Source organism: Ovis canadensis, chromosome 4 (genome assembly GCF_042477335.2).
Source record: "Ovis canadensis isolate MfBH-ARS-UI-01 breed Bighorn chromosome 4, ARS-UI_OviCan_v2, whole genome shotgun sequence".
NCBI classification, from domain to species: Eukaryota; Metazoa; Chordata; class Mammalia; order Artiodactyla; family Bovidae; genus Ovis; species Ovis canadensis.
Window position 1 is genome coordinate 91,111,911 of NC_091248.1, and position 22,955 is coordinate 91,134,865.

The following is a 22,955-nucleotide window of genomic DNA, read 5'->3' on the forward strand; positions in this document are numbered from 1 at the left end:
ATCTTCCCTGGATTCTCATGTTTAGGTGAAGAAGTTAAAAAGAGCTTAAGTGTATCCATCCATTGCTCCCACTTGGGAGCAGTTGCTCGTCACTTGGGGGGGCTGTTCATCAGAGGAGCAGAGCCCACACTGGGGCCCAAGGAAGGAAGGAGGGACAGCATTTTAGAAAATTGCACTCTCTCCCCGCAGGATAAGTTAAACAGATAGGAGTGTCTTTAAAATATCCACACAACCGACTGCTTTTCTATTAAAATGGCCAAGGAGTTTAGTCAAGCAATTTTTTTCCTTTATTTTTGTTAAATAAGATTCCAGAAAGTATAGTGCAAACACTCAGTAGAAAAGTTGCAATTAAGAAATGTACATTCACATTTAACATTTCAGTCCATTCACTGTTTTTTCTTTAAATAAAAATAGGACAAATTATTCAATTACTTGTCTCAATTTAATAATCTTGGAAAAGACTGGAAGGTACTCTACAGTGTTCAGTGGACGTAAAAATAGACCCGTATTGATTATACAAATCTATCATGAGAAGTTACCCAGTGATATTGAGTTGTTGTCATTCGGGTACAGACGTTTCGTTTCCGCGTCTAAAGAAGCATTTTCCGTGAGCTCTACCAGTGGGACAATGTGTCACCCCAGCCCACTCTGTGCTCCCTGGAGGGACACAGGAGGGCGAGGGGTTCACACAACCCTTCTCAATGAGTAAAGAAAATCCAAGAGTGAGCTTTGGGTTTACTTTAAATGGGAGTGGAATCTGCTGCTAAGAGATGGTCAGAATTGGTACATTAGCTCTGCTTGTGCAAGGTGAGGTGCAGTTGGTGTGAACGGTGTGCACGAGAGACAAGGGGAGTGCACTGAGGCTGAGAGGAGACACTCAGGAGGGGTGCAGGAGCTGCACAGGCTCAGGGTCCAGGATCCGCCGAGGTGGGACGCGCTGCGGCCAGCCAGCAGACGACCCGTGGTGGCCTGGGCCTGTCCCTTTGCACATGCTGCGAGTTTTGGAATCCAAACTAAGTTTTACACGGTTAGGAATTTCACAGCATGCGATGTTGAGTGCAAACGGCTCACGCGGCCACAGTTTCAAAAGAGATGAAGGCAAAACCACGTGCCTCTCTGGGGCTGATGCCCAGGGAGCACCGGCGACCCTGGCCCGTGGAAGAGGCCGCAGCAGCGGCTTCGTCAGGATTCCCGGAACGTAGGAATGGTGCCCTGAGACATGTGCTGCGTGCCTGGGCCAGGAGTTGTGTGGGGGTTGCTGGTGGGAGGCAAAAATCAAGTTCTGGCTACTGGTGGGCCCGCTGCCCATGGAGTGCCATCTGGAGCGTGAGCCCCAGACATGGCTCTCTGGCTGGCTGGTCCCGCATGCTTCCCTGCATGCACTCATGAAGCCCAAGGGTGGGCAGATCTCTGGGGGTCGTCTAGAAATTCCTCTCTGCTTAAACATCAGTTCTCAATAAGGGACTGCCAGCTGTTTTTAGAATCCAATCCTGCTGAAGATGAGCAGCCTGCTCTGGCAGCCAGCCAGCCCTGGGGGAGTCAGGGACACCTGCACTCTGCAGGCACCCAATTCTTCACCATCCACCACGTCTCTGCCTCACCTTCCACACATTCTCAGTGAAACCTGCTCTTGGACGTTCTCTAATCCCCAGAAAGGAACACTGACCGCCTCTTCCACGTCATAGCGTGACAAGGACACCAGAGGATTCTGACCTGGTAGAGCCACCTGCTGGGGGCTCGGTTGGCTTCATGTAAGTGGAGAACTGTGTGCAGCTTGGGAGCGTCTGAGGGCCTGGTTCTCTCCCAGGCCAATGGTAGAGAGGCCTTATAGAAAGTGACAGGACAACGGTCCTCCTCACTGAGGGACAGTTTCTAAGACACGATGGCAGACGGTACTGCAGGATTCAGGTTTAGGACAGAAAGGATGACAAGACAGGGCAGGGATTCCAGCCCAATGTTGTAAGTCTTTGCTGGGGACCAGCTACTGGAGCAGGGCCCGCACTGAGAGGAGAGCACACACTGTCTTCATCTCACAGTGTCAGGCCCAGCTGAGGATGACTCTGTGCCCAGGGACACCCAAGGGGTGGGCTGTGGGGCACACTCACTGCCTGGGGACCCACCTGGCCGCTCAGAACCAGCCTGGCATGCACCCCCATCACTCACGTGCACACAAGCTAAGGGCGCCATCAAAACCAACACAACTTCCCCAATTTCACCGTGAGTCAAGAGGCGCTGAATAAAATGGAAAACCAGGAGCTCGGAATGAATCCTGGTCCTGCGCTCAGGACTGAGCAACTTTGTCCACGTCTGTAGCCTCTCTGAGCCTCAGATTCTTCATCAACTATGTGGGGAGCACGGCCACACCTCCCCCTGCCGGCTGTTTGGAGGTGGGTGGGGTGAAGCACAGGGAAGATGCTCCATCAGCTACTGAGCTAGACGTGGGTCTTAGTCATGATGGCTTCCTCAGTTTGTGGTCACACGAAAAGTCCACCGGAGATGCAGTCTAACTGCACAGAGGAGTGACCTGCCATTTCCCTGTGGTTATTAGTGTAGAACAAACTGAATCCAGGGAAGTTCAGGAATTTCACAAAGGAATGAAGGATTATATTAATAACTACAGGGACAGTCATTATTTGTGGCTGAAGAATAGGAGCCATCTGTAATCACAAGAGATCCGGGGCTTCCCCAGCCAATTGTGACCCATTCCCTAGAAGACCATCTGTCTATTGTTTTCTCCTTCAGCCCAGAGATTGAAGCCAGACCTCCAAGTGGCAGCCCACGTGCAGGGAGGTGGGGGGTGCCCTGCCAGCTCCTTCCTCCAGAACTCCTGCACCAACAGCCACCCACCTGAAGCTCTCCCCACAGGCTTCCACATATACCAGAACCCAAACACAACAAAAATAAAACCACCACACAGACGACAGGAAGTGGAACCAGGCTGGGGTCTTGATGCCCTGAACTTTGTACTAATACTGGAGAGAGATTCTTTTTTTTTAAAAAAAAAAAAAAAAAAGAGGGAAAGAGGAAAGGAGGGAGGGAGGGAGGGAGAAAGCCTTCTTACTCTCTAGTAGTTGCTGGAGGTGGAGGCTTGGGTTCCACCCGGATGCCAGCGGGGGTCAAGGCTGCCTTTCTGTCCACCCCTCTGCCTCCTGCTTCCAGGCTCGCGATCTCTAGGGGCACACAGGGACGGCTTCACCTGATGCCCTGGGGGGCAGTCATCTGTCTGTATTCCTAGGTATTCCTGTATTCCTATAGTCTGTATTTCTGTATTCTTAGTTTGTTTCTTATATGAATCCATCCTGATTCCAGGAACAAATAACTGATTCTAATTTTGCTTATACCATGCCATGTAAACACACACACACACACACACACACACACACACACACAGAGATTCAGATTAAGTTAGGCCTCTGGCAGAAAACTTAGTAACACATGTGTTATACTTTTAGGAAAATTAAGGAATATGAATGTCTGGGTTGTTACCATGAGGTCAAGCTGTTTAGGGAGGTCCAGCCCAAATGGGGCACCTGAAATTGGGCTTGTTAATTTCATGAGATGGATAAAGAAGAAGACAGATTTCCTCTCACCATCACAGGACCTGCCTCCCACACATGTGAGCACAGAGGGAAGGACAGAGCACAGAGCAAAGGAAAATCCCCTGAACCCTTTCCAAAGCTTCCTGGGGCCTCCTGGAAGTGAGAAGTCCCCAGGAGCTCCCCTGTATGCCCACAGTCTGGGGTGTGCCCCTGACCTGAGAGGGAAATCTAGATCGGGTCCCAGCCTCTGGGGCTGAGCCCACAGTCCACAGCTGGTGTGACTGACCACCCTGCTGGCCATGCCTGCCTGGCCCCAGCCACTCAGCTGTCCCTCACATCCCACGCACCCTCCCACACTGTCTGCTTGGTGCCGGGCTCCCGGCCATCAGTTCACAGAGAATCAAGGATGCCCTCCCTGCTTTTGACGGTGGGAAACAGCTGCCTGGGGCACTCCCCCGGTGCCACCCATGCAGGCGCACTAGCCCCAAGCTCCTGAGACCACCAGGGAAAAGTCACAATTCCACTCCCCCCATGGCACACAAGCCCAACCCTCGGGCACCTGGCCTGGTCTCTGCTCACAACAGACCAAGAGATGTCATTGGACACGGCACTGAGTCAGCGAACTTCCTAGGGTAAAACCCATCTGTCTCCCAACTCAAGGTGGAGGCCTGAGCCATTACAGCTAGCCTCCAAACACCCAGGCCTAGGGCCCCCTGTCCAGCCTGCTGACCTCCAGACCTGGCAGCACAGCCCCCGGTGGACCTGGAACCTGACATAGACCCACCCCCAGCCTACGGTCCTGTGAAGGCAGATGCAAACCCAGGAGGCTGCACGAAGAGATGCCACATCTTTCATCGTCCACAACGGAACCGGGAATGTTACATGACAATCTGGGAAGGCTACTGCACACTTGCAACTTTCAAAGCAAACTGCAGCTGGCGAGGGCAACGTCCGGGCCCTGGGACCCGGTCGTGTCCTCCAACTGCCAGCCAGCCACAGCCCACTTCTCATTTAAATATTTCACCAAAGCAAATATTTTGAAACCAATTGCCTCGACGAAGTTTGGATTTTGGGTTTTTGTTTTGTTTTGTTAATTGAAGCCATTACAAAACCAGGGCAAGTTAGTTTTCAGGGGCAGTGGGGCTAGTTATACACAATCGACGGGGCTGCACACTTCAGAATGACAAGTGTGACAGCAGGTCTGTGGTCCCCCTGTAAGGGAACTGCTCGATGCAGGGCATATCATGGGAACCCACATTTCCTATGTGTGTGATGGACGTACACTTCGGCAGCGTTTGCCTTACAAGTCATGCATTTTGTCCCCAGCAGGACCTGCCACATAGGGAGAAATCTCCAGGATCCCCAGACTCAGGGAATCACAGAACACGCCATGTGGAAGGGCAGACGCACCCTGGAAATGAGATGGGTCCACCTGCCAGGGAGAAAACCTAGACACAGCTGCCAGGCCAACCCAGCTCTTCCTTCCTGAGCGGCAGGTGAAAGCAAGGATTCAAATATTATATCCAGGTCGCTGCTGGGACAATGGTATCAGGTGGAGACAAAGCAAGGAAGGCTGGCTGGACCCTGTCCAAGCCTGCACATCAGCCAGGGATTGGGGGTATCAGCGCCCCACAGTGCCCTTCAGTTTGGGGAAACATACACATGGCTTGTCTCTGACTCACCAGTCTGCTTTGAACCAGACCTGTCTCTACAGTTTGGAGTTAGAGTTATTGCTTCTAGTGACAGAAAGGATTGGAAGCCCTGGTGGCTCTGGAGTCTGATAAACACGGCAGGCTCACGGCGGCCGGGTCTGGGGGGAGGCGTCCACCCTGTAGGACACAGACCTCCGAGTGGACTGGCCCAGGGTTGGGGGCCATGGAAGCGTTTGGAAGTTCAGGGCTGCGTTCTAATCTACTGAGGTCAGGCACAAGAGGCATGCAAGGGTCTTGAAAGGACACAACGTCGGGGTCATTCCAAAGGGTAGCAGCCTAGCCAAGCAGGGGGATGCACTAGGGACCTCACGCGTAGGCTAAAGTGTGCTGTTTACACCGGGTGTTGGGCTTGCCTTCATTTTGGTCAGAAGGGAGTAGGCAGCACCTTACCCAGCACTATTTACAGAGCATCTTAAAATAAATAATTTAGAGAGAATCCTAATCGGGAGGCTCTAATATTTGTACATGATTATTGTACAAGGTTAAAAATAAATAAGGCAATATCATACAGTCTTATCACAAATAAAAAGGAAATTGTTGACCAAACCCCAAGGAACGTTATGGCTGAACACGGCCCCTGTGCCCACAGGAAGCAAGTAGGGTTTGGAGCTGCTGATGATGAAGGTGGTTCTGCTCATCGAAGGGGAGACCTCGTTGTTTCAGAACAGCCGAGGCCCCGATGGCTTCCCGAGGCGGCGGTGACAGGGGGGCCACGCGTTCCGTGGCTTTGCCAACCCACATGGGGATCCCGCAGCTCTGTGGACCCAAGGTCCCAACACGGCAAGGCTGGGATCTCACCCCAGGCTCAGGGTCCATCTCGCTCAAGTCGATGTGAATTCAGAGCCAGTGGCTGTGGGAGCAACGACTGCTTCCTCACTGGCTGATGGCTGGGGCATCCTCACCTTCGACCGACTGTGGCTCCTCATCTTTAAACAGAAACCGCGTGCTCAGAATATTCCTGACTTCCTACCTGCCTCATCCACTTCTAAGGGGCCATGTGATCACACTGGTCACATTGAGTTAACTCACATGGCCCAGGATCCTCTCTGCAGCTTACAGCTTGCACCCTGAATGGAGTGCCCCCTTTGCCAGGTGACAGAGCGTTTTTGCATTGTCATAATCCACTATGCCGTCCACCTCCTCCCACCGTGCCCTGGGGTGGAAGCTCGGCCATGGGGAGCAGATGGGCAGCAGGACCTGGGACAGCATCTCAGCCCCACAGCTTGGCACAGATGTGCACACCGGCAGAAGCCATGTGCTCTGGAGACGACTTGGTTCTGCCCTGTCTGTAGGAGGCGGGTGACCACTCATCCAGGGTGCATCTGAGGAAAGACTGTCCACCTGCCCACCTCTGTCACTGGCCCATCCATACTGGCTAAGCGGCCAACTCTGTTGGCTACCCGCCCCCACAGTCACAAGACACATGCCCCAAATGGGGGGAGCCCAGAGGACACAGGGTTCAGTCCAAAGTGAGCCCCTGTTCCAATACAGAAAAGTCGGGACCCCCAGGGAGGGGGTGGAGCCCTTGGAGACCAGCGAAGAGAGGGATACCCAGGCTGCTAACTCTGCCAAGTAGGGCTCCCCTGCAACCCACAGGACGCCCTCCAGATGCTGTCAAAGCTCTGGGTTTTGGATGGACATCCTTCCCACATTGACTTGCCTGCCCAGAACCTTCCCTCCAGTTTCAAGCTGCCCTCCTCGCTACGGTCGCCAAGTCAAGGTCTCCACATCCAGCTATTTCTAGACAGTTCCTTCCCACTGGCCCTCCTGCACCCCTGCCCCCTGCAACAGCATATTCCAGCATGGTCATGCTCCTCGTCTCCATGGCAATCACAGAGATACACTGGTAGGAGATTCCCAGCCTTGCACAGAATTATTTGCAGTCGTTTTCCCCGCAAATTAGAGCAGGGACATCTAAGCTGACAGCCATGAACGCCAAAACTCCACATCCAGGGGACTGGTTCTGCTGGAGAAACGCCTTCCATCCAGGAAGAAGCTTTCTCATGCTTGTGAGGTTCACTTATCTTCAAAGTCAATGAAGCTGTGCACTGCTGTTCAGCATACAGGAACCCAAGATGCCACGGTAGAGAGGTAAGAAATGACACCAACTACCTTCTCTCCTTTGAACAAACAGTGGCGTGGGCAGAAAAGGGAATGTCCAGGTTTCACAGGAGCTGATGCACTCAGGCGGGGCAGGTGGAGAACACAGAGGCAGAACATGAACTATGCTGGTCACAGAGATGTGGCTGCAGGGCCCCCAAGAATTCCAGAGGACCCACCTAGGACTCTCAGCGAAAACTAAATCTGAAGAGAGCCAGTGGCCACCACCACGCATGCAGTGGGACAGAGGCTTCTCAATTCTTCCCAAACCACCCCCTAAGGCCTGTCCAGCTCTGCCCTGCTGTTAAGAGTCCTGACTCCCACTCCGGGCTCTGCAAGCCACTGCCCGGGGCTGGCGCTGTCCCCATGGGACCCACACTGCTGGGCTGACGCTGATCCATCTCAGGGCACAAGGTGGGTGCCCCAGTCACTCTGCCAACCAGACCTCTGAGGCTCCCACTGTAGCCCATGGCCCTGGAGAATGTCCTGAAGGTCCTGACACCTGGAGCTGACCCAGCCAACCTCCCTCTGCCACTGAGGTGAGGACAAAGCAAACACAGTCGCCGCTAAAACCTCGGTGTCCGTGCGGTCAGGGTTCACCCCTCACCCGACTCATTGCTGGACTCACTGCCCAGCTGCTTCAAGTCATGCCTGGACTGTGCCCCTTCCCCAGCCCAGTCACCGGCTCCCGGCCCTGCTCTGCTGGCTGGGCTGGTCCCTGCGGGAGCCCCAAAGACCCCCAACACCTCAAGCATTTGTGCCCTGTGCCCCGAGCGGCTGGCATGGGCTCCACTAAGCCTCCTTCCCAGAGGCTCCAGGGGGCAGGTGTTGGCCTGGGGGGCCTGGGGCAAGCCCCGAGCCCTGCAGAGCCCCTGGCCCAGCTCCAACCGGGAGGCCGGCTGTGGGGGGCACCGGAGGATGACCCGCGGCCAGTCTGGTCTGGAGGCCAGCTCTTCCGTAAGGACACATTTTCCGCTCTGAGTTCAGGGACCTGGTTTGGGAGCCATTTCCATCGGTCCTGCCTTCCAGGAAGTATGTCAGCATCTCGCCCTTGCCCTTGACACTGACTTTGCCTCGGCACACGAAGCGGTAGGAACCCCGCCGCAGCAGCCGGTGAACTTCCTCTGTGACCTGCAGCGGGGAAAGGCGGTCAACAGGGAGCCCACGGGAGGGTCCCTCCTCCCCCGGCACTGCCCACTCCGGTGGCCCAGCCTCGGGCCTCCCCAGCTCTGCCTGGAGGCTGAGTCATGCTCACCCCATGGCCGCTCTGGTCTCTCTGTGAGAAGGACATGATCATGCAAAGAGCACGGGACTCAGAGGGGCCTTAATGGGGCCCTGGACAAACAGGAGAGGACAGCACTCACCATGAGGAGTACCGAGAGTAGACAAGCAGACTGGACGGGGCCCACAAGGACCCAGCCTCAAGGACTGTGAGCTCTGTGGTCACCCCCAAGCCAGATGCCTGGACACCAAGCTCCAACTGAGGGCCGGAGCTACATGGCCTTACGCGGTTCCCCAGCAGGCTCAGTGCACCCCAAAGTCCTTCGTGGAACTGAGCCACTGACTAGCTGGTTACACAGGGAAGATGCTATCATCAGAAAGGTCACCTCTCAGATGTGGCCTCCGAGATGCAAGGTGGCAAAACAAACGGTGATAAAAGTCTCTTTCCTTTCACACTGAACCCACCATTCATCCATTCAAAAAGATCTGCACTCCCTAGAACCCTGATGTCCAGCTTGAGCCCAAATATACACACTGACAAAACCCTCTGAATTTTATCCTTATGGTGAGCGCCCTCCTTTCTTGCCTTATGAAGAATGGGAGGCAATAAAATTCCCAGACCATTGCACAAAGAATTGCTGGAGGTAAAGGTAATCCGCCACTACACACAGTAAAGCTGAAAATGAAGGTTTTAGGTTGGGATGGGCTTGGGTGTCCTTCCAGGTTGCCTGGGAGCTCCAGCTACCCCTGTCCTCTGCATGCCTCCACCTTGAGATTCGAGCCAGGAAGTTCCAGGCTGTGAGTCGGGGCTGTGCATGATGTTGACGTAGTGGGTCCCAGAGAGGGTCCAGGTCAAGGGCTCAGAGACACAAGGTCCCCCAAGAGGCTGAGAGGGCATCCCCCAGGAAGTCTGACTTTTAACCATCTTCAGGAGAATCCCTATATTTCCCAATAGTCTGACTAGGAACTCTCCCTAGAGCTCTCTGTGAGGCCTGGCTAGCATCAGGGATGGGGGCACACCTGCTCTGCAGTCCCGTCAACCTCACTGTCTAACAGACAGTGCTGGACCCCCATAGAGGAATTTCCAGGGAAGTACCTGCTTGATCCCCAAGCAGATGGCTGAGGTGGAACCTGGGAATCGTCATAGGTACCTGCCTGAGAGTTAGTGCCCAATGAATGGGGGCAGGGCCCCAGGAAGTGAAAGGGCATGATGCGGGAGAGCCCCAGGCCAGCAACCTTCTCACTGAACTGCAGCCTGCAGGATCACACCCCAGTGTCTCTCTCGAGCCCTAAGGTGAATGCACGGGTCTGTGGAGGACCGAGTGAGAAGCTGTGATAAAGTTAAAGGACCAGTGCTAACTGGCTGCAAGGTGGTGACTGCTGGGTGTGCAGTGCTCAGAGGCCGACTCAAGGCCCGACCACAGCAGGAGGGCTTGGCCCTGCTCACCCAGCACTACATTCTCTGCCACTGTCTTTCAAATCTTCAGTGCCAGCTGACGTCATGGCACCAAGGTCTCGTCCCCCATGAGCCACCCACAGGTTCCCAGGTCAGGTGGCCCCACTGCGCCCACCTTTCAAAAGGCAAGGAAGCCCCTTCTCTTCTAGGGAGCTGTCACTACTCCCAACTAACTGTCCCCTGCCATCACCCCAACTCTGCTCCTGACCACAGAGGGCTCACCCCGCCCCCCGCCGCCGAAGCCGCAGATACACTGAGCTGCATGGCTCAGTGTCCCCACCCAGAAGAGGCAGACAGGGACAGGAGGACGCAGGCTGCTGAACTGGGTGGCCACCCCAACATGACCCTTGCCCCTCCCACCTCAGTCTCCCACCGCCAGGATGGACACCTGGGCCCTGGGGACTTCTGAGTGAACTGACCTGGATCCTGCCCTGGACGCCGGTACTGTCCATCCGACTGGCCACATTGACCGTGTTTCCCCAAATGTCATACTGTGGCCTGCGAGCCCCGATCACTCCGGCCACCACAGGGCCAACGTTGATGCCTGGAAAACAGCCACGGTGTGGTGTCAGTGCAGAGGCTTCCGAGGGGAGGAGCTGCCCCTCGTGAAGTCACGGCTTCCTGGGGTGACCAAGCAACACTCCTCCCCAAAGCAAGGACCCTACAGCATTGCCAAGGGGCAGCTCCTGACCTCTACTTGCACACCACACCATTAGCCAGCGGTCCCCACTCCAAGAAGTCCCATTTCCTGTAAGCGCGACCCCATGCTGAGTCCTGCTGCTAAGAAAGCTAAGCTTTCAGTCTGCAGGTGTGTTCCCACACCCGGCTCCCTCTTCCAGAAAGGGCAGTAGCTCCTGTTTCCCCAGATGGTATCCCTCTGTTCTTTCCGGTGTGGTGCCCAGAACCAAGTATTTGAGGATGCTCTAAAGAGAGTGAGGCTCCCTTCTCTTTATGTGGTCAGGGTCTAACTGGCCTGGACAGTGACACAGGCCCAGGTGCCCCAAATCTCCCCTGTAGCCAGGTCTGGGCTGACACCACATCACTCCTTTTGACTCTGCATCAATTTTTCTGAGCTTACCCAAGCATATTAATAACGTTTCAGACACTGACCCAGTCAGCTCCCTAAAGCCTGGGCAGTAGGTGCCTGGTGTCTTCGGGAGGTGGCGGGGGCAGAACAGGCTAAAGTGAGCCGGGAGGCTCAGGCTCGGTGGATGCAGGGACCCAGGCAGAAGCTCCAAAAGGGCCGCTTCCATATGGCTGGGGGAGCCTGGGGAGGCCCCCTCTACCGCTCTGGAGGCCCTGATTCATGCGGGTGAGACTGAGCCAGGATCCAGCCACCTGTCTGACCAGCCGCCCAGGCATGGAGGTTCAGTTGGCCTGTGGGTCCTCAGTAGGAGAGTAAGAAACAGAATTTCCCTGATGGACCCTTGGATCTGTTTGCTGTCACATCCGTTCATCTATGAATCTGAGCCCGCAGCCCCAGAGGAGAACTGAACCCCGTAGGTGAGGCACAGAGAGTGCCCTGCTCCCACCTCCAGCACTTCCCGCGGGCCAGGCACCCGGGCTAGGTCAGCCATCGTGTTTAAGCTCATCAGAACTGCCTCCGCTCTGGTGAACACTGGCTACCACCTCTCAAACCCACTCAAACCCAGCTCTAAGTTCTGTTTTTAAGGTCACTAAACATTTGAATTGTAAAACAAAAATAAATGTCCAGTTTAAGTGTATCATAGACTAACAGGTAAGGGTGGGGAGAAAGAGGGGAGGGAGGGACAGACAGGAAGGAAGGGAGGGAGGGAGGGAAAAAGAAATCTCTAGTTTAACTATATCCTCAACTAATACAATTGTTTCTGCTAAATCCATCTACCCGGGGTGGGGGGGCGGGGGGCGGGGAGTGAATTTAAGACAAAAAAAAAAAAAAGAAATCCTATAGTTTGGTAAGAGCTAGAGAGGAGCTCAGATCCCAGCTGGTCTTCCTCCTCACTCACAGGTGAGGGACAGGAACCCAGGAGGACCGAGGGCCTGGCCTGAGCCTACACCGCTGGGCTCCTGCACAGCATATCAGATACCCAGGCCTGCTGACAGGAAGCCTGCTGACAGGTAAGTGTGGGCTCAGAGGTGTATCTGAGAGTCTCTAGGACAATCAAGATTTCTCCTGTGTTGTGTGAGCTGGACAATGATTCCTCCAAGCTCTAAGTCATGGATACCCAGTGGTCCCTGCATCCCTTGCACTCCTCTGGGTGGCGCCATCCTCCTTCCTGTGAGATAAGGGAGTCTGGACCAGTGACCCCTGCTCATGAGGAAAGGCTCAAGCCACAGGCTTCCAGGGCAGTAGAGAAAGGGTGAGCTGGCCCAAGCGATGGAATAGCTTGCTGCCACATACCAACACGGAGCACGAAGTCGTTATAAGACTGGTAGTTGATCTCATCCAGGACATCAAACATCTCAATGGCAAAATCTGCCAGCGTGCTGAGGTGGGAGGAGATGCACTTCTTAGCCTGGACGTGAGCACACACAGGTTATTACATTTGAGGGGTGTAAGGGCAAGGAGGACAGGGACACTCAGCCAGTGACCTGCAGGGGTGAGGGGACTACCCTGTACCCCTCATGGGATCAGGGACTTGATCCCCATGTCAGTAGCTGGCTGGGGCTGGAGGCTGGCTGGGTGGTTCTCATCAGGGATTGAGTGGCACCCTACAGCTGCCCTAGGGTATGTTTATCATCCCATTCTACAGGTAGGAGACTGAAACAGAGGTAGAATATTATTGCTCAAGGCTTATAGCTCCTGAGAGCAGAGGCTGAGGCCACTGGAACCTAAGCAGAGCCCTTCTGCAGGAATGGGCTGGTGGGATGGGAGGGGACCCTGTTGTGGGAAACCAAATGTCCCACTGCTCAGACAATGCTGCCACTGGCCCACGGTAAACAAAGCAAGGTGAGCACAGTGGATGGTCAGCATTCACACAGCAGAGAGCAATTCCAACCCTCCTTCCTCACACTGAGACTCTCTTTCATTGTGTTGTATCTCCTTGGATACAAATCAGGTGGTTTGCAAAGATTTTCTCCAAGTCTATGGATTGTCTTTTCATTATAATATTTTCCACAAGTAGAATTTTAAAATTTTAATCAAGTCCAACCTAACAGTGTTTTCTTTCACAGATCATGCTTTTTGTACCACATCTAAAAATTCATCACCAAACCCAAGGTTACCTAGATTTTCTCCTATGTTATCTTCTAGATGTCTTATAGTGTTGCATTTTACATATAGGCCTATGATACATTTTGAGTTCGTTTTTGTGAAGAATGTAAGGTCTGTGCCTGGATTCATTTTACAAATAATATAGATAGCTAGATACCCAATTTTTTCTAGCACCATTTGTTGAACACTATCTTTGATCCATTTGTCAAAGATCAGTTGATTATATTTATGCGGATCTATGTCTGGGCTCTTTATTCTGTTCCACTGGTTTATTTCACTACTCTTTTGCCAAAACCATACTGTATTGATTATTGCAGCTCTATAGAAAGTTTTTTAATATTACTTATTTATCTGGCTGTGCTGAGTCTTAGTTGCAGGATGTGAAATCTTTGATCTTTGTTGAATCATGCAAGATCTTTATTTTAGTTGGAGCATGCGAAATCTTAGTTGCAGCATGTGAGATGTAGCTCCCTGATCAGGGATCAAACCTGGGTCCCCTGCACTGGGAGCCAGGAGTGTTAGCCACTGGACCACCAGGGAAATTCCATAAATCTTGGTGTCTGATAGTGTCAGTCCTCTAATTTTGTCCTGCTTCTGCTATGTTGTGTTGACTACCCTCAGTCTTTTGTGTTTCCATGCAAACTTAGGATCAGTTGGTCAATATTACAAAATAACCTGCTATACTTTGATCAGGATTGCATTGTCTACAGATCAAGTGAGAATAACTGACATCTTAATGATATTGAGTCTTTCTATGCAGAAACACTGAGTTGTTTTTGGCTTATTTAGATCTTCAATCTCTTTAATCAGACTTTTATAGTTTTCCTCATAGAGATATTATATATATATATATATATATATAATTTCTACCTAATATATAATTTTGGGGTGCTAATATAAATGGCATTGTATTTGTTATTTTAAATTCCCCTTGTTCATTGTTGATATAAAAGTAAGCAACTGACTTTTGTACACTAACCTTGTATCCTTCAACTTTGCTATAATTGCTTACTATCGTTTTGTTGATTCCTTTTTATTTTCTACATAAACAATCATGTTATCTATGAACAAAGATACTTTTACTCTTCCTTTTCTGTCTATACACTTTTTATTTCCTTTTCTTGTCTTATTGCATTAGCTAGGACTTCCAGTATAAATGTCAACTATGAGTGGTGAGAGGGGGCATGTTCCTCATCTTAGTGGAAGATATTTGCTTCTTACCATTAAGTATGATGTCAAAGCTACAGGGCTTTTGTGGATATTCTTTAAGTTGAGGAAGCTCTGTCTCTTCCTAGTTTGCTGGGAGGTTTTTTTGTTTTTTTTTTTTTAATCAGGAATGAGTGTTAGATGCTGTCAAATAATTTTTCTGCATTTACTGATATGTTCATATGATATCTCTTCTTTATCCTGATGATATGGTACATTTTACTAATTCATTTTGAAATGTTGAACCATTCATCTAGAATAAACCATTTATCTAGAATAAATCCAACAACCTGTTTGTGGTATATAGTTCTTTTCATATATTGTTGGGTTCAACTGGTAAATATTTGTTAAGGATTTATGCATCTAAATTCATGAGAAATGCAGTTCTATAATTTTCCTTTCTTGTAATTCTTTATCTGGCTTTGATATTATGGTAAAATAAAATGAGTTAGAAGTATATCCTCTATTTCTATATTATGAAAGAGATTTTAGGAAACTGGTATGATTTTAGGGAACTGATATGAGCCAACTTTCCTCAAATGCCTGCTAGAATTCAACAGCAAATCCATCTGGGCCCAGTGCTTTCTGCTTTGGAGAGTTATTAATTACTGATTAATTTTCTAAAAATAGATACAGACCTGTCTAGATTATCTGTTTTCCTATGCAAGTTTCAGCAGATTATGTCTTTCAAATAATTGGTCCATTTCACCTAGATTACCAAATTTTGTGGTCATTTAGTTATATTTTTATACTAGTTAGAAATAGGAACTTTTAAAATATTTGATTTTCTAATTGTCTATAGTTAAGATACAGAAATAAAATAGAAATTTCTATGTTGCTTTACATCCAGCAAGTTTGGCAAAGTTATTTAAAAATTCTATGTTTATATACAAACATTTCAGCCCTGTATAGTTTAAATAAGCAAGCAATTTGAGAATGAAGGTTTGTTCTTACTTTGCAATTCATAAATCATCTATTCACTTTTATTTCTTTATTGGACTGGCCAGGACCTCCACTGTAGTATCAGAGAGTTGTCCATAATACACTTTATATCTTTTAAATGTCCATTGGTTCAATGGAATTGGCCATGCTTTCATTTCTAATATTAGTAATTTGTGTTTTCTCCCTTTTTCTTGGTTAACATGGCTAGAGATTATCAAATTTATTGATCTTTTCAAAAAGAAAACTTTTGGTTTCATTGATTTTCTTCACTTTCTGTCTTTGATTTCATTCATATGTGCTCAGATTTTTATTATTTCTTTCCTTCTGTTGCTTTAGGTTTATATTGCCCTTCTTTATGACTGAGTGACTTCACTTTCACTTTTACTTTTCTAAGATGGAAGCTTTCTGATTTTGAATTAGTCTTCTTTTCTAACATATAAATTCAATGACATAATTTCTCTCTAAGCACTGCTTTTTCTGCATCCCACAAATTTTGATGTCATATTTTCTTTTTTTTTTTTCGGAGTAGGGGGTTGTTAGTTCTAAAAGGTCTTGTAGGTCTTCATAGAACCGTTTAACTTCAGCTTCTTCACTATTACTGGTTGGGGCATAGACTTGGATTACCGTGATATTGAATGATTTGCCTTGGAAACAAACAGAGATCATTCTGTCATTCTTGAGACTGCATCCAAGTACGGCATTTTGAACTCTTTTGTTGACTATGATGGCTACTCCATTTATTCTAAGGGATTCCTGCCCATAGTAGTAGATATAATGGTTCATCTGAGTTAAATTCACCCATTCCAGTCCATTTAAGTTCGCTGATTTCTAGAATGTCAACATTCACTCTTGCCATCTCCTATTTGACTACTTCCAATTTGCCTTGATTCATGGACCTAACATTCCAGGTTCCTATGCAATATTGCTCTTTACAGCATCAGACCTTGCTTCTATCACCAGTCACATCCACAACTGGGTGTTGTTTTTGCTTTGGCTCCATCCCTTCATTCTAACACCCAAAAAAGATGTCTTTTTCATTATAGCGGACTGGAATGTGCAAGTAGGAAGTCAAGAAACACCTGGAGTAACAGGGAAATTTGGCCTTAGAATACAGAATGAAGCAGGGCAAAGGCAAATAGAGGTTTACCAAGAGAACACACTGGTCATAGCAAACACCCTCTTCCAACAACACAAGAGAAGACTCTACACATGGACGTCACCAGATGGCCAACACCAAAATCAGACTGATTATATTCTTTGCAGCCAAAGATGGAAAAGCTCTATACAGTCAGCAAAAACAAGACCAGGAGCTGACTGTGGCTCAGATCATGAACTCCTTATTGCCAAATTCAGACTTAAATTGAAGAAAGTGGAGGAAACCACTAGACCATTCAGGTATGACCTAAATCAAATACCTTATGTTTATACAGTGGAAGTGACAAATAGATTTAAGGGACTAGATCTGACAGACAGAGTCCCTGATGAACTATAGATAGAGGTTCATGATACTGTACAGAGAACAGGGATCAAGACCATCCCCAAGAAAAAGGAATGCAAAAAAGCAAAATGGCTGTCTAAGGAGGCTTTACAAATACCTGTGAAAAGAAGAGAAGCCAAAAGCAAAGAAGAAAAGGAAAGATATACCCATTTGAATGCAGAGTTCCAAAGAATAGCAGGGAGAGATAAGAAAGCCTTCCTCAGGGATCAGTCCAAAGAAACAGTGGAAAATAATAGAATGGCGAAGACTAGAGATCTCTTCAAAAAAATTAGAGCTACCAAGGGAACATTTCATGCAAAGATGGGCTTAATAAAGGATAGAAATGGTATGAATCTAACAGAAGCAGAAGATATTAAGAAGAGGTGGCAAGAACACAAAGAAGAACTGTACAAAAAAGATCTTCATGATCCAAATAATCACAACAGTGTGATCACTCACCTAGAGCCAGACATCCTGGAATGTGAAGTCAAGTGGGCCTTAGGAAGCATCACTATGAACAAAGCTAATGGAGGTGATGGAATTCCAGTGGAGCTATTTCAATCCTAACAGACGATGCTGTGAAAGTGCTGCACTCAATATGCCAGCAAATTTGGAAAACTCAGCAGTGGCCACAGGAATGGAAAAGGTCAGTTTTCATTCCAATCCAAAAGAAAGGCAATGCCAAAGAATGCTCAAACTACTGCACAATTGAACTCATCTCACACACTAGTAAAGTAATGCTCAAAATTCTCCAAGCCAGGCTTCAGCAATACATGAACTGTGAGCTTCCAGATGTTCATGCTGGTTTTAGAAAAAGCAGAGGAACCAGAGATCAAATTGCCAACATCAACTGGATCATTGAAAAAGCAAGAGAGTTCCAGAAATACATCTATTTCTGCTGTATTGAGTATGCCAAAGTCTTTGACTGTGTGGATCAGAAGAAACTGTGGAAAATTCTGATGGAGATGGGAATATCAGACCACCTGACCTGCCTCTTGAGAAATCTGTATGCAGGTCAGGAAGCAACAGTTAGAATAGGACATGGAACAACAGACTGGTTCCAAATAGGAAAAGGAGTACGTCAAGGCTGTATATTGTCACCCTACTTATTTAACTTACACGCAGAGTACATTATGAGAAATGCTGGGCTGGAAGAAGCACAAGCTGGAATCAAGATTGCCAGGAGAAATATCAATAACCTCTGATATGCAGATGACACCACCCTTATGGCAGAAAGTGAAGAACTAAAGAGCCTCTTGATGAAAGTAAAAAAGGAGAGTGAAAAAGTTGGGCTCAACATTCAGAAAAATAAGATCATGGCATCCAGTCCCATCACTTCATGGAAAATAGATGGGGAAACAGTGGAAACAGTGGCTGACTTTATTTCAGGGGCTCCAAAATCACTGCTGATGGTGACTGCAGCCATGAAATTAAGAGACACTCCTCGGAAGGAAAGTTATGACCAACCTAGACAGCATATTAAAAAGCAGAGACATTACTTTGCCAACAAAGGTCTGTCTAGTCAAGGCTATGGTTTTTCCAGTAGTCATGTATGGATGTGAGAGTTGGACTATAAGAAAGCTGAGCACCAAAGAATTGATGCTTTTGTACTGTGGTGTTGGAGAAAACTCTTGAGAGTCCCTTGGACTGCAAGGAGATCCAACCAGTCCATCCTAAAGGAGATCAGTCCTGAGTGTTCATTGGAATGACTGATATTGAAGCTGAAACTCCAATACTTTGGCCACCTGATGTGAAGAGTTGACTCATTTGAAAGACCCTGATGCTGGGAAAGATTGAGGGCAGAAGGAGAAGGGGATGACAGAAGATGAGATAGTTGGATGGCATCACCAACTCAATGGACATGGGTTCGGGTGGACTCTGGGAGTTGGTGATGGACAGGGAGGCCTGGCGTGCTGTGGTTCATGGTGTTGCAAAGAGTCAGACATGACTGAGAGACTGAATTGAACTGAACTGAGTGCAGCACTTTCACAGAAGGAGAAGGGGACGACAGAAGATGAGATGATTGGATGGCATCACCGACTCAATGGACATGAGTTTGGGTAAACCCTGGGAGTTGGTGATGGACAGGGAGGCCTGGCATGCTGTAGTCCATGGCATCATAAAGAGTAGGACATGACTGAGCGACTGAATTGAACTGATTTTCATTTTTATTTAGTTCAAAATATTTTAAACTTCTCTTGAGATTTCTCATGTGTCCTTCGTATCATTTACAAGTATACTGTTTCATCTCCAAATATTTTGGAATTTTCCAATTATTTCCTGGTAATTGATTTTCCTAGCAAAGGTTTCCTTGGTATCTCAGTGGTAAAGAATCCGCCTGCCAATCTAGGAGACACAAGAGATGAGGGTTCAACACATGCGTTGGGAAGATCCCCTGAAGAAGGAAATGGCAACACACTCTAGTATTCTTGCCTGGGAAATCCCAAGGAGAGACGAGCCTGGCAGGCTACAGTCCATGGGGTAGCAAAAGAGTCAGACAAGACTTAGCAACTAAACAACAACAGTAGATTTCTATTTTAATCACATTCTAGTCTGAGAATATAGTTTATATTATTTCAATTCTTTTAAATTTTTTAAGCTTGTTTTATGGCCTAAAATGTGATCTATCTTGGTAAATGTCCCATGTGAGCTTTAAAATAAGTATATTCTGCTGTTTTTCAACAAAGTAGTCTATAGATGTCAATTACATCCAGGTGATTGATGATGTTGTTCAGTTCAGTTCTCTTTACAGATTTCCAGCCAACTGGATCTACCAATTACCAACAGCATGGTACTGAAGTCTCCAACTATAATAATGAATTCATCTACTTCTCCTTGCAGTTCGATCAGTTTTTGCCTCCTGTTGTTAAGTACATAAATATCAAAGATTTCTATGTATGCTTGGAGAATTACCTTCTTTATCATTCTGTAATGTTCCTCTTCATCCTTGATAATTTTCCCTGATCTGAAATTTGCTTTGTCTAAAATTAAGATAGTTACTTGAAATTTTAACAGGGCTAGCATCTCTTTCATTTTCAGTGTATCTGTGGCTTTATATTTAAAGTGTACTTCTTGCAGAAAACCTAGTTGGGTCTTGAATTTCAGCGACTCTGTCAGTTTCTGCCTTTTAATTGATGTATTAAACCTCTCACATTAAAGGTGACTGCTGATTCAGTTAGCATCTACCATATGTATAACTGCTTTCTATTCATGGCTTTTTCTTCTTTTTACATCTTCCTCTCTTTTTTCTGTCTTTTTATAGGGGCAGTCTGGGGAGACGAACACTCAGTAGTGCCAGTTGCTGGGATAGTAGTGGGGGTGTGGGGAGGGGTGAGGAGGCAGGGCTGGAGGAAGTTCCTGTGTTCAGCATTCTGCATTGCTTTTTCACAGAAGGCTGTGACTACAGAGAACTGGCCACTGACAAGACAGCCTTCAGGCTGCTCCCTAATCCAATGCAGAGGCCCACAGCAGGGAGCCTGCCCATGGAAACCTGGGCAGCTGGGGACAGAGCCAGGACCTAGTCCCTGAACAGGGCACACCTGTCAGTCCACACTCACCTTGGTCCCAGCAGTGGGCGCCAGCCCCACAGCAGCCATGTACGTGCTCCCGATGGTCTTGATCTTCTCTAGGTCTTTGTAAAAGTCTTTGTCCATGAGCTTTGTTTGAAACACAAAACTGTTAAATGTTACATAACATTTTAGACAAGTCACAGCAGTGTACAGCCGCCGGAAGCAAGCACAGAGCAGATAGGTGCATTCTGGAAAGCAATGTGTCTTCTTCATACGGTCACAAGACAAGTTCTGGGATTGAACTGAGAAATGCAGGCCTCAGGGGCTCTAACAAAGGCATTTAAAAGAGGCATCAAGGAAGAACCGTGCAGAACACACCCCCATCCTCCAGCAGCTGACCTCACGACCACCCAGGAGGAGGACAGGCCCCAGGGAGGGAAGCAGGCACAGACCGGAGCCCCGCTGTGGACAGTGCAGAGATACCTGCCCCCCCATCCTGCAGGTGAGGCTGCCCACCTGAGCTTGGCATTCACAAGGAAGAGCACAGGTACCACCACTCACCCTCCCCATCTTAAGGCAAAGTTTCTTCCTCAAATGTCACGATCGGCTGCGATTCCCAAGGAGACAAAATACATGTGATGCCCCTGGCCCCATGCCATCCGCAGAGCACACACTACATCAGTGGACACAATTCAGGACTCTGTAGGAGGGGGCACCCCAGGACACCCAGGCCCCAGGGTGTCAGGACTGCAGGGCGGCCCTTACCTCATCAAAGTCGGCGATGATCTCGTTCAGAAGGCGCAGACACTCCACCCCCATGTTGTTGCCATCCAGCTCAATGTAGAAGTCATTGAAGTTGGGGATGGATGCAAACATGACCCCCACCTGCGAGTACGACTGGTAATACAGGTCCTGGGGGGTGTCAAAGGTTGGGTCAGGCAGCGAGTGGGCAGCCAGAGCAGCATTCAGGGCTAGTACTGGGGGCAGGCCCTGCAGACCAGGTCCTGAGATGTGGCTGCCAGGATGTGCTGGGACTCCCATGCCACATCAGGAAGGGGCTCAGAGGATCTAGGATGATGGGGGGTCATTCAGCTCATAGGTGGGTGCAGAGCCCCCTCAAATAGAGGCAGAGGCACCTAGGAAGGACACACTGTTTGGGGAAAACAACTGGCCCTGGACCCAGCAAGATGAAAAGATGAGCCCCAGATCTATTCCAGGTCAAAGCTGGTCAAGCTGAGCCTGGGGGCTTGTGCCTTTAGGACTTAAAAACCTAGCCTGAGCCTCTTTATTCTTGAGTCAGCTTTTGTAAGCCCTGCTCTGTGCTGTCCAGGTGCTTTCAGAGTTTTACTGCAGCAGGTTGTGGCCATTTGAATGTTCAGACCAACCCAGACAGCGCTGAGCACAGAGAAGGGAGTGAATAGCCAAGCAGGTGGGGTGTGGTTTCGAAGGCACCTGCTGCCCAAACTCAGCCAGGAGGGGACCACCCAGGCCTTGAGGCAGCATTTTGCAACCTCATGTGTGACTTACTGCAGTATCCTGCCTTTCTTGTGGGGACAGTGGATGCTATGCTCTCTCCCAGGATCAAAGGGGAGGACATGCCAATTCTGATCACCTGTCAACCCCACGTCCCAGGAGTCTTGGGTCTGGCCCTGCCCTTGAGGGTGGGCAGAGGGGCCACTGCACCTCAGTGCACGCAGGCCCTAGGCTCACCATGTTGCGAGGGTTGGACATTAGGAAGTGCTGCGCAACGTGGGCTGGCAGGAGGTTGAAGAGAATCCTCTTGTTATCCAGCTTCACTTTCTCCATGTCATCCCGCTCCTCCTCTGCCTGGGAAGGGGGTCCTCCATTAAGTCACCCAGCCACCCATTCATGCTTTCTTCCCTCACGTGACAGCCCACCATATGACACTCCCTTACTTGACACCCCGCCGTGTGACAAGTTCTCACCTGGATCAGACTCTGAACCCTCTTCCAACAGGGTTTTGACTCTGGGGTGTTCATGTGTCTAGTTTTAGCAAGAACCCTGCTAAGTCAGTTTAACCAGATACCCCATCCTTGACATCTGATCACCCCAGATATTTGACCATGGTCCTCATCTCCAACCCTCCCCAGGTGATGTTAGATCTCCATGACCTACCCTCAGCCTGAATCCTGTTAGGTCAGTTCGGCCAGAACATCCCTCATCCCAGATGTCTCCTCTTAATAATTTTCCTTCCACCACCCCCCACCCTGCTCCTTGACTATAAACCCCCTCTTGTCCATGCTATATTTAGGGCGGAGCTTCATCTCTCTTCCCCACTGCAGTGATTCCTACACCTAACACAGTGATCCTGAATCATGTCTGCCTTACCATCTTTAACAAGAGTTCTGAATCTACACCTTTAACACATTCTTCTCTGTAATCACCCAAACTATACACCAAGTGCACCGATGGTCTATACCAGGTTCATCTCCACGGCCCCACCAAGTAGAGGAACTAAATCAACATTAGGGGCCCAAAGGATCCATGAAATTCTGCACTAGTCATCACCCAGATCAGCTGGAACTTTCAAAGGCCAGTGAGGGGCTCAGTCCCCATTTCCAGGCTGAGAAGCCCCACCA

At 49.0% G+C, this 22,955-nt stretch overlaps 1 protein-coding gene across 1 annotated transcript in view; it reads right to left on the bottom strand.

Moving 5' to 3' along the window:
- Positions 1-270: 270 nt before the first annotated feature.
- ADCY1 (adenylate cyclase 1) overlaps positions 271-22,955 on the bottom strand; it is a 106,450-nt gene continuing 83,765 nt past the window's right edge. The window contains exons 15-20 of the mRNA XM_069586836.1: positions 22,066-22,182; positions 21,121-21,267; positions 20,404-20,502; positions 12,409-12,523; positions 10,448-10,572; positions 271-8,482 (exon numbers count right to left, since the gene is read on the bottom strand). Of these exons, the coding sequence (XP_069442937.1) occupies positions 8,144-8,482; positions 10,448-10,572; positions 12,409-12,523; positions 20,404-20,502; positions 21,121-21,267; positions 22,066-22,182 (942 nt within the window). The 3' untranslated portion in view covers positions 271-8,143. The remainder of the gene's footprint in view (positions 8,483-10,447; positions 10,573-12,408; positions 12,524-20,403; positions 20,503-21,120; positions 21,268-22,065; positions 22,183-22,955) is intronic.